Source organism: Hemitrygon akajei, chromosome 29 (genome assembly GCF_048418815.1).
Source record: "Hemitrygon akajei chromosome 29, sHemAka1.3, whole genome shotgun sequence".
NCBI lineage: Eukaryota > Metazoa > Chordata > Chondrichthyes > Myliobatiformes > Dasyatidae > Hemitrygon > Hemitrygon akajei.
The window spans coordinates 25462961-25475408 of NC_133152.1; the positions used below are offsets into that span (position 1 = coordinate 25462961).

Below are 12448 nucleotides of genomic sequence, written 5' to 3' on the forward strand. Positions count from 1 at the left end.
CTGGATCAGCTTGTGATTGACTCAGCGGTGGAGAAAAGGGAAATGGAGCATAAGCATGCAATGATCCAGCAGCGGGTGAGTCCCACACAATGTCTGATCTCTCATTAGCCATCTGTGCTCAGATAGAAAGGAGAACAGCTAGTATCATAGAGGATATTGGCAGCACTGACACACATGAAGGGTTTGGATAATTCCCCACACCACAGGATTAAAATTCAGATGCTCCATATGCATGCACAAGAACTGTCTTGGAGTGTGGATGAATCACGGCTCTTCTCTTTAGCTGTGACTCTGTAATGATGCCACATACCCATTGGTACAATGATGTCTCCTTGGTTTACAAATCTGAAAGTTAAAAATCCTCTAGTTTATCAATCCTGTCTCTCCCAACAACACCAAAATGACCACAGATCATAAACTACAGCTGCTGTGACCTTGGAATGAAATAATCTCTCCTCTACCTGACGTGGTAGCCCAGCATCTTCCTTCCATCATGCATCTTGATGAGACTGTCCTCACTTGACTGTACTCTAGCCATATCATTTGTAACCAGAACATCTCAACTAGTGGCCTCTCTTCCAATTCTCAAAACTGTTACCTTCGCAAATCCTCAGTGATTGATCTTTGGACGTCTATCTTCATCCACACGGTTTCAACATCTACACCAACGCCATGCAGTCCAACATCTCCAGCGGCAGACCCACCAGCTCACTTCAGAGTGGGGGAGTCTTGAACAAGCAACAATTTCCTCCGATTACTCACTGGGAAGACCAGCCGACTCTAGCACAGACACGTGCTCTTTTACCCGTTACAAATTTGCAAAGTCATGAGAACATATCCAGTTGATGAAGATGTCCCCAGAGGTATCATTGATAAAGAAGGAGAGGCAGAGGCAGACAGATGTCATTGTGTTTGCAATAAACTGCATCTTCTCAATTGTCTACATCACAACATTGAAATATTTGAATTGGAGTTGGCTTCAGAGAGGTTCCCTTGTCTGACAGTGTTAGCCCTCCATATTGCTCAGCAACTGGCAGTGGGCCAGTGGAGCCACTTGGAGCTTGGAGCTTTTAAATGGAAGCCATTATGCGCCGTATAACAAAGGGATTTCAACTGTGTAAAGAAAATGTGCATTTATCATCTCAGGAAAAACGATTCATAGTGGAGGGTGAATGTCATGTTTTGTCATGTCAAAACATTAAATTAAGCCAAAGGAAAACACAGGGAATTCAGGAATGCATGTCTGGCTTCATCTTTTCTTTAAGCAAGGCGCGCACGTATCACGTGCTAGCATGATAACGTATGCAGTTAATGTATTTTTACATGTAACCCGTAATTAATTATTTAAAGAATGCTTAATCAACCAATACTAAATACACAACAGTGAACTTCAAAGGGTTGTAGCAAACAAGATGGCAGAAAAGTAACACTGACATTTCATTAATAGTACTAAATTACTGAAGTCTGTAAGCATTTTGGTTTCCATGGGTAGAACAGGTCAGATATAATTTTAAAAATACGTTTTATTGGTAATGATAATAATGCTGTAGCCCATGTTCTCCTGACACCTCTGGATGCAGTGAAGATTGAGCAGTCCAACGTAGGAACAGGCCCTTCGGCCCACAATGTCTGTGCTGATTATGGTGCCAATCTGAGCTAATCCCACTGCGTGAACCTGATCTGTATCCCTCCATTCCCTGCTTGTTCGTGTGCCAATTTTAAATGTCTCTTAAATGTTGATCCCGCTCTCTGCGTTAAAAAAAAGACTTGCCCCGTAGATCTCCTTGAAATTCTCCCCCTTCTCGACTCAAACCTTTGCCATTTAGTATTTGGCGTTTCCGCCCTTGGACGAAGAATCTGACTGTCTACCCTATCCACGCCTCTCATAACATTGTGCTTTAAAAGTTAGCTTTACTTGTTACTTGTACATCGGAACAAGTGAAGTACCTGGCTTGCACGATTGGTTACGATGTGCTGCGGGCAGCCTGCAGCTATTGCCACGCTTCCAGTGAAAAGGAAGATTCCTGACTCTGTGGCAAGGGAGGTACTCATCTCGAGAGGACTAGAATACAGAAGCAAGGATTGAATGCTGCGGCTTTATAAGGCATTAGTCAGACCACACTTGGAGTACTCGGAGCAGTTTTGGGCCCCTTATCTAAGAAAAGATGTGCCGTCATTGGAGAGGAGCCAGAGGAGGTTCAAGAGAATGATCCCAGGAATGAAGGGGTTAATATATGAGGACTATTTGATGGCTCTGGGCTGGAGTTTAGAAGAATGAAGGTGAATTTCAATGAACCTATCAAACATTGAAAGGCCTAGATCGAGTGGATGTGGAGAGGATGTTTCCTCTCGTGGGGGGAGTCCAGGACCAGGGGGCACAGCCTCAGAATTCGAGGACATCTATTTAGAACAGGGATGAGGAAAAATGTCTTTATCCGGATGGTGGTGGATGTGGGATTTGTTGCTACAGACGGCTGTGCAGGGCAAGTCATTGGGTATGTTTAAGGTGGAAGTTGATAAGATTTTTGATTAATCTGGGCATCAAAGGTAATAGGGAGAGGGCAGGAAAATAGAGTTGAGTGGGATAGCAGATCAGCCACAGTGGAATGGTGGAGCAGACTTGATGGGCTGAAATTCCTAATTCTGGTCGGCCTTCCAGCACCAACATAGCTTGCCCACAACTTACCCAGTGTAACCTGTGTGTACCTTTAGAATGTGGGAGGGAAATCGGAACATCCGGAAGAAATCCATGTGGGCACGTGGAGAACGTAGAAGCTCGTTACAGACAGCAGCGAGAAATGAATCCCGATTTTCCGACCCCTGGCGCTGTAAAGCCTAATGCCAACTGCTGTGCCACCATGCCGCCCGGCTTCTATCTCATTTTGCTGCCTCATTTGCCAAAGTGCATCATCATTTGATCGGATTACTAACGCCGGCTGTGAATAAGTGAAACGTAGGCCCGACTGCGGCAAACTGCTTAGTTTGAGTAGTGCTAGTCTCGAGTTATGTTCACTTCCAAGTCTGCAGCAATCCTCCTGTTCATGGGGACTTTCGAAGCAATGCTCTGCACGTTTACAGGTTTTGCCTAGTCACCTCACTGCTGTGAAATCTGGGCTCCTGCCCCTTTATCAGAGAATCAGAATCAGAATCAGATTTAATATCACTGGCATGTGGTGTGAAATTTGTTAACTTTGCAGCAACAGTACAATGCAATACATGATAAAAAATGAACTAAATTAAGTGTATTTATATATATATATATATATGTATACTAAATAATTAAGTTAAACTAAGTAGTGTAAACTTAGAAACAAAGAAATAGGTAGTGAGGTACTGTTCGTGGATTCAATGTCCATTTAGAAATTGGGTGGCAGAAGGGAAGAAGCTGTTCCTGAATTGCTGAGTGTGTGCCTTCAGGCTTCTGTACCTCCTTCCTGATGGTAACAGTGAGACGGTTACGTGAACTAAGTTGGCAGTTCGGTTCAGTGCAAAGGGAGTGCCGGGCCACGACAGATGCAAACGTTTGGCTGAGGTACTGATAGGATGCTTCATTCACCTCTTTAAGATGGACATAAACCCAACCCTCCCCCCCCCACCCCCGTGGATTAATTGGAACAGGAGAGTCCTCCCTGCTTTGTCCCTGACCCAATGGCACCAAGTGAGCTGCCGGTGGGATCTTGCTGTGCACTAATTAGCTGCTGCGTTTTCCTGCCTTGTATCGATGACGACTCTGAAAGAGGTTTCGTTGGCTGGGGGTTCTGAGCTGTATATGTGCCAGCTTCTTCTTTCTACAGTGAGTGTCTGCGCTGGTCTGAACATGGATCACGCCAGAGATATCTCGATAAAATAAAACAACGACATCACTGAGGTGTGTGCTGCTGAATACAAATATCAGCGAACGATGGTAGGCCAGCCTCTGTAGACGGTTCACACTGAGGAACAGGTCCAAGTAAAGATTCCTCCGCTGCTGATACAAGGAGGCATTTGATAGTATCACAAATTGCTGGGACATCACACGGTCTGCTTAGATCTTGGGATGTTATGACTCGGGAGGCCATTTGCCCCATCGTATCCATGCTGATCATAAATGGAGCCGGGGGAGTATGTTCGAGAGGTCTCGTGGCTTATAGCTGATTTGTATGTAAGGTATTTCTACTTTCTAGCCCTCAGGCCATGGGCATGGCTTTTTAAATTCTGATCCAGGTATCTTAGATGCAATAGTAAACACAAGAGATTATGTGGATGTTGGAAATCCAGAGCAACGCACACAAAATGCTGGAAGAATTCAGCAGGTCAGGCAGCATCTACAGAAATGAATAAACAGTCAACGTTTTGGGCTGGGACCCTTCATCGGGACTGGAAAGGAAGCGGGAGGGAGGGGGCAGAGATGTCAGAATAAGAAGGAGGGGGAAGGAGAAGGAGGACAAGGTAGAAGGTGATAGGTGAGGCCTGGTGGGTGGGGAAGGCCAGGGTGAAGTAAGAAGCTGGGAGGTGATAGGTGGAAAAAGTTAGAAGGCTGGAGAAGAAGGAATCTGATTGGAGAGGAGCACGGACCGTGAGAGAAAGGGGGGGGGGCGCCAGGGGAGGAAGGAGAACCTCTTCCTGGGAACAGATGTGGCAGAGATGAAGGAACTGAGAAAAGGGAATGGAATTTTCACAGAAGAGGGGTTGGGAAGAGGTACAGTCAAGGTAACCATGGGAACCGGTAGGTTTATAAAAGATATCGGTTGACAGTTTGTCTCCAGAGGTGGAGACAGAGACGGAGGAAGAGGAGCGAGGTTTCAGAAATGGACCAAGTGAATTTAAGGGCAGGGTAGAAGTTAGAGGCAAAGTTGATCAAATTGACGAACTCAGCCTGGGTGCTTGAAGCAGAGCCCATGTGGTTGCCCGTGCTTAATGCAATGAGATTTCTGATTTCCCAGCTCCCTCAGGCTGTGAGTCCCATTCCCTTACTACACCTTAGGTCAGTTCTTGTTCTCAATTTCTCTTCAATCCTCCCAAATAAATATTTGCCCCTCATTAACAATCCCTCTGCTAAGGAATAGATGTTCTTCGTGGTGTGGCAAAGCAGTTGAGGATTGCTAAACTAATTATTGCAGGTGATTAAATAGTTAACTGCAGAGTACCCTGTTTAATTGGCCATTTAATCACACAGCCAGAGTGAATGCACACATAGAGATACGATCAAAGCTAAATTTCACAGTGCTCTAACTCGGTCTCAAGTGCACATCTGGCAGAGTTTCTGCCCTCCACTCAGTCTCTAATGAAGGGTTCTGCACTGTTCTCTTCTCCCAGCCAGATGGTCATTTGCCTTTTAATGCTTGGATAGGCTGCACCACGTGTTTTGGGGTGCGGACAAATCAAGTGAAATAACCCAGTCACATGAGTGTGAGTTGTCTGAAATATATTGGAGCTCTGGGTGTGTGTATGCAATACCTTGGCGTACTTTAGTGTACACATGTGTGTTAAAGTGTCTGATGTTTCTCGTGTGTGTGTGTGTGTGTGTGTGTGTGTGTGTGTGTGTGTGTGTGTGTGTGTGTGTGTGTGTGTGTGTGTGTGTGTGTGTGTGTGTGTGTGTGTGTGTATACTATACATACAAACAACACACACAAAATTCTGGAGGAACTCAGCAGGCCAGGCAGCATCTATGGAAAAGAGTAAACTGTCGATGTTTCGGGGCGAGACCCTTCATCAGGAACAAAGAAAGAGATGAGAAGGCAGAGTCATGGGGGGAAGGGAGGAGGAAGCACAAGGTGGGAGATGAGGAGTGGATGAAGTAAAGAGCTGGGAAGTCAATTGGTGAAAGAGTTAAAGGGCTGGAGAAGGAGGAATCTGATAGGCAAGGACAGAAGGGCACGGAAGAAAGGGAAGGGGGTGGAGCACCAGTGGGAGGTGATGGGCAGGAAGAGATAAACTGTTGACCTGAATCCCAGGATCCCTCTGTACAACAATGTTCCTCAGGGTGCTGTTATTTGCTGTATATTTTCCTCTTGCATTTGACCGCCCACTGTGAAACATCTCACGTTTATATGGATTAAACCACGTCTGGCATTTCTCTGCTCTATTTTCAACTGGTGTAAATCCTGCTGAGTCCTTTTGACAACTTACCTCCTTATCCACAACTCTATTTTTGTGTCATCTGCAAACTTACCATTCAGCCAACCTGCACTTGCATCCAAATTATTCATATTTATTGTAATCAGTAGAAGTTCCAGCATTTGTCCTTGGGAAGTTCACAGGTCAAAGACCTCCACTCAGAGAGACATCCCCTCCGCCACTAGCGTCTGTCATCTATGACCAAGCCTATTTTCAAAGTTGTCTACCAGGTCTATATCCCTTTCTCATTCTCTCTCTGTATCTCTGTTCATGTCAGTCCATGGCCTCCTCTACTGCCATGATGAGGCCACACTCAGGTTGCAGGAGCTACAGCTTATCTTTCATCTGGGTTGCCTCCAACCTGATGATATGAACATCGACTTCTCGAACTTCTGGTAGTTGCCCCCCCCCCCCCCACTCCTTTACCATTCCTCATTCCCATTTCCCTCTCTTAGCTTATCTTATCTGCCTATCAACTCCCTCTGGTGTTCCTCTCCCTTCTCCAGCCCTTCATCTCTTTCACCAATCGGCTTCCCAGCTCTTTAATTCACCCCTCTCCCCTCCCAGTGTCACCTATATCCTACTACCCTGTACTTCTTCCTCCCCTTCCCCCCTCCACCTTCTTACTCTGACTCCTCATCCTTTTTACTAAAGCCCTGATGAAGGGTCTCAGCCCAAAATGTCAAAAAATTACTTTTTCATAGATGCTGCTTGACCTGCCGAGTTCCTCCAGCATTTTGTGTGTGTTGCTTTGGATTTCCAGCGTCTGCAGATTTCCTCGTGTTTGCATCTCTCTGTATTTCTCTCATTCTTTCTATTTATCCATCTTTCTCTTGATGTTCATTCTCTCTCTGTCTGTATCTCACTTTCAAACTGTTGTTAAAATTGCAGGCACCATTACCTCAAAAAATTACCAAACTAAGCTATGTAAATTGCAGGAATCAAACAAGAAAAATCAGACTCAATAGTAACAGACTCTAATTAAACATTTGTTGACACGTACGTAGTATGCATGACCTGTAAAACATTACATTTGAATGCTGATTATCTAGTTTGACCCTGCAGGAATGGTCCACTGTCAGAGATGTCATTGTTTGAATGAAATGTTAAACTGAGGCGTTTGTGTCCTGTCAGTGATAAAAAAAATCCTGTGTAAACTGGATTAAAGAAATCATTTTGTTCTCAATTCAGCAAACACAGCTCATTATTAAGTAAATGGTGTAGGTTTACTGTGACACATCTTTTTAACAAAATGTCTTAAGTATTTTTATTAAAAAGAAATAAGTCTCCAGGTGGGAACTGCTCAGGACCCAAACTGTGCATAAATTAGGAGCGGTGGGGGGGGTGGTGTGTGTGTGTGTGTGTGTGTGTGTGTGTGTGTGTGTGTGTGTGTGTGTGTGTGTGTGTGTGTGTGTGTGTGTGTGTGTGTAAATCACAGAAACAGCCATGAGGGGAGCGTGGGAAGAGCGACCGCCAGCCTGCCTCACTGAATCAGTGGGTGAGCGAAGTCTGCTCTGCTCAGGTTAACCCAGACCCTGATTGTTTCTACTCAGGGGTTTGGGAGGGGGTGGGGGTGGCAGAGGTGAGGAAGGTGGGAAAGGAAGGCATGGTGTCTGCAGCGGATGGGAAATCAATTGCCACCCATGCTCCAGTCTCCCAATCACTCGCTTGTATGTACAGGTAAGCCAGGTGCTGGCAGCCTGGAGAAGACTTGTATTCAAAGTATCATACCCCACTATTCAAAGAGCAAGTAAATTCTCCCCATTGTGATAGAGTCATAGAAAAGTACAGTACATAAATGGACCCTTCGGCCCATCTAGTCCATGCTGAGCCATTTAAACTGACTACTCCCATTGATCTACACTGTGACTACAGCCCTCCATACCCCTACCATCCATGTACCGATCCAAACGTCAAGTGTTGAAATTGAACTTACATGCAGCACTTGTGCTGGCAACTCGTTCCACCTTCTTACGACCCTCTGAGTGAAGAGGTTTCCCCTCGTGTTCCCCGTAAACTTTTCACCTTTCACCCTTAACCTAACCATGGATAATTTCTCAAAGCACTGCCCGAAGACATGGTCTGGTCACGGTGGGTGTGTTGCTTGTGGGAGCTCGCCGTCCACATGTTTGTCATGCGAGAGTACTACCAAAGACAAAATGCAGGTCAGGCAGAGAGAGGGAACCGGAGTCAGTTGCTTCAAGTAAGTGATCCTGCAAGAAGAGCTGGGACATGTTGGAAATCAAAGGTGCCTTTCTTTTGTGGGGAAGGGGTGGGGAATAATGAGAACAAAGGGGATGTCTGAGATAGGATGGAAGCAAAGGGAGGTGGAATGACATAAGTGGCAATGTCTCTGAGAGCAGGAGATAAAGCCTTATTAATCACAGTTATTCTGTCTGAAAGAGATATAAATAGAAAATGACTGAAAGAGAGAAGAAGCAACCCTGGAAACTGAGAGATACTGCAGCCCCTGGAAATCTAAAATCGAAAAATATCTGTAAATACCCGGCAGGTAAGGCAGCGTCTCTGGAGCAGATGAAACAGTTAACATTTACAGGTTGATGACCCTTAGTTTAGAAGTACTTAGTTCGCTGTTAAGAACTTGGGACGCACAGAGGTTGGGAGAACTCAATACAACGTTCTTTCTTATGGAGGAAGGTGAGCCTGGATGTTTGACGGTAGTAGGATTTAGATCTGGAAGAGGTTGTTGTGGTGAGCTGGGGCAGTCAGTAAATGGAAATGAGAACGAAGGTGAGAACTTTCAGGCTGATGTGCGAGCCCGGGGCAGAAGGATAACAGAGGCCCAAAGTGGGGTTCAGCAGAGGAGACATTGCAGAGAAAAGGTGAAGGACAGTACTCAGCTACGATTTAAGCAGCAGACCGAGGGATGGAAACCGGAACGTGATCACAGGTTCCCGGTCGTTCAGCTAAGGGTGTTGATACAAGAGTAGACATTGACCCATAATCACGAACAGTGCTTTTGAGGAGCATCATGTGCCGAAGCAGAGGGACGATGTCAGAAGATGGAAGCTGAGTCACTGTGTAAGAGGAGTTGGAGCACTCTGTACAGTTTGTCAGTCTGTTATAGGAAAGATGTTATTAACTAGAAAGTGTTCAGAATGTTGCGTGGACTAGAGAGAGGTTGCCTAGACTAGAACTTTATTTCCCGAAGCATAGGAGTTTGAGGCATGATCTATTAGATGTATATAAGATCAAGGGGCAGAGACAAGGTGAAAGTACATGGTCTTTTTTCCCCAGAGAGAATAGGAGGGCATTGATTCTAGATCCAAGGGACATCAGAGGCAAATTCTTTGCACAGGGGGTGGTGCATATTTAGAATGAGCTGCCAGAAGTAGCAGCTGAAGCAGGAACATTAGTGACACATTAAAACCATCTACGTAGATGAGTACATGGCTAGGAGAGGTTATGGGCCAAACATGGACAGATGGAACTAGCCCACTTGTCCTGTCTCCATGTTCTGTGATTCTGTGAACTGATTAAGAAGAGATTCATTATGTTGGGATGGGTATGAGAACAAACCCATGAAGGTGGATCATAGAAAATCCTACAAAAGGTAGTGGATTCGGCCCAGTGCATCATTGAGGACATCTACATGAAACGCTGTCATAGGAAAGCAGTGTCCATCATCAGACAAAATGCTGGAGGAACTCAGCAGGGTCTCGGCCCGAAACGTCGACTGTACTTTTCTCCATGGATGCTGCCTGGCCTGCTGAGTTCCGCCAGCATTTTGTGTGTGTTGCTTGGACTTACAGCATCTGCAGATTTTCTCTTGTTTGTGATCCATCATCAGAGATCCCCACCACCCAGGCCATCCTGTTTTCTCACTGCTGCCATCAGGCAGAAGGTACAAAAGTCTCGGGACTCGTATCATCAGGTTCAAGAACAGTTACTACCCCTCAACCATCTGGCTCTTGAACAAAGGGTATAACTACACTCACTTGCCCCATCATTGAGAAGTTTCCTCAACCAATGATCTCACTTTAAGGACACTTTAACTTGTTATCTCATGTTCTCATTATTTATTGCTATTTATTTATATTTGTATTTGCATAGTTTGTTGTCTTCTGCACTCTGGTTGATCTTTCATTGATCCTGTTATAGTTACTATTCCATAGATTTGCTGAGTATGCCCCCAGGAAAATGAATCAGTGTTGTATATGGTGACAGATATGCACTTTGAACATTCATGCAGAGTTACAGTGAAGTAGGAATAAGCAAAATGAGAAGAATTCTGAAGTTTATCATCTTATCAGTCGAGATTGGGCTGGACAGCATCGTGAATAATCACAGAGGGCTCTGATCAGTTTCCACTTTGAGTGCTGTGTGCGGTTTTGATCACTGAGGCTCCACAGGAAATGTTTGATCGCTTGAAGTGTCTGCCAAGGAAGAAACAGTCCTTTAATCCTACACTTCCAGCAGAGAAGCTTTGCTGGGTACAGCAGGGCTTTCAGCTGACATCACGGTGGCCTGGAATCGGCCCTTTGACTGTCATCGGAGAGAGCTTGAGTTAGCGCCTTTACATTCCGTAGTCACAAATAGCCTGGCGTTTCAGTCATGTACAAAGTTCACAACGTGTTGGCTCCAATCACACACAATTTTCTATCATATCTATCTTTTTTTGGAGATTCAGCACTTCTGGCCCAGAAGCCCACGGTACACCAATGAGACCAGTTAACCCACAATGTGGGGGGAAACCGGAGCACCCGGAAGAAACCCACACAGTCATGGGAAGAACGTGCAAACTTGTCACAGACAGCGGCGGGAACTGAACCCAGGTGACTGGCGCTAATCACGGACCTGGAAAGCCTTCGTTCTAATGGAACTCCCAGAGGAGCCGCAGTCAGGATGAATTTCGTATAGGCAGTCGCCTCTGCACACAGAATCTAGATTTAAAGTGTCCTGAAGAAGGGTCTCAGCCTGAAACGTCGACTCTTCCTTCTTCTCCGTAGATGCAGCCTGACCTGCTGAGTTCCTCCAGTATTTTGTGTGTGTGTGTGTGTGTGTGTGTGTGTGTGTGTGTGTGTGTGTGTGTGTGTGTGTGTGTGTGTGTGTGTGTGTGTGTGTGTTGCTTTAAAGTGGCTTTGCTTGGGGAGAGATTGGGCACCATGCAATCCTGCTTCATGTTTGACACCACACAACACTCTACAAGACAGTACAAGGGCAGACAGTGGAACAACTTGATGATTCATTTGATAATAGACTTTTTTGTACAACAGAAATTCAGGCCACTAGCAATGAAAGTACTCCCTGGGGAGACACCATTACCTGGATTAATTAGTCTTCACTTACAGGAGCTTTCGATTTAAGCAGTAGAATGGAATCAGATCAGCAGGTAGCATGGATATTAATGAAGCTGTTGGTTCGTAGTTCATCCAACGCAGGGAATCTGCATCCATTAAAGTATCTCCACAATCTTACAGTGTCCGATTGTCTGACCATTGAACCTCATAAACTAAATACAAGGTGGAATCTGCGTGAACAGAAGCAGCAGAGAGACCAAAGGGTCAGCATTAGGTTTCCAAATTTAACGCAAGATGCAATTAGTGAGGTTTTTTTTCACTGTGGTAGTGGTAACAACATAAGCGGTCTTGTGAAGGATGGTTTTATAAAACGCCGCACCAACAGACTTCTGAAATCAACCTAAGTTTTGACTTTGCTGAGGATTTGTCGATTTCTGGATTTGTGGCATGAGTTGATGTGAAGGAGCACCAAGTGAAAGTGACTGTCCATCTCCCTGACTGCCGTTAGAGTGGGGTTAGCACACTCACGTGTCCGTGGCCAGCAGATGAAGCATCCCACTGCTGGCACTAATGGATAAAAGCATTCACATGAAGAGAACTTAAGAAAGAAATTACGTGGACAAAACGAGGCCATGAAAGATTAAGGAGAATCCCAAGATTCTACCTAGTCTATCAGGAACTAGAGGGTAGCCAAAAACAGAGTGGGTCCCCTTAGGGACCAAAGCAGTAATCTATGTGCGCAGCTGGATGATAAAGGAGAAACCCCAAGTATATCTACTTACCGAGGAGAAGAACATGGAAGATCATAAGTTTAGGGAGGGGCTTGTGGACAATCTGGAACAGGTCAGTATTAAGAAGAGGATGTGTAGTGGTACACAGAGGGATAAGATCAAACCCAGTTTGCAGTGGGAAGCAAGGGAGGAGATATCTGACTCTCTGATGGAAATATTTGCATCCTTGTTAACAGGGGAGGTTCATAATTCCCTGAAAGTGGGAATGCAGGTGGTGAAGAAGGCATATGGCATGCATGTCTTAATAGGTATGGGAAAAGGATATATGTCAGTCCATGGCCTCATCTTGGCACCCTCAGG

The 12448-nt window shown here is 45.3% G+C and overlaps 1 protein-coding gene across 1 annotated transcript in view; it reads left to right on the top strand.

The window, feature by feature from the left end:
- Positions 1–12448, top strand: part of LOC140718342 (arf-GAP with coiled-coil, ANK repeat and PH domain-containing protein 3-like) — a 339421-nt gene that overhangs the window by 261873 nt on the left and 65100 nt on the right. Inside the window, exon 9 of the mRNA XM_073031931.1 lies at positions 1–75. Coding sequence (XP_072888032.1) covers positions 1–75 — 75 coding nt within the window. The remainder of the gene's footprint in view (positions 76–12448) is intronic.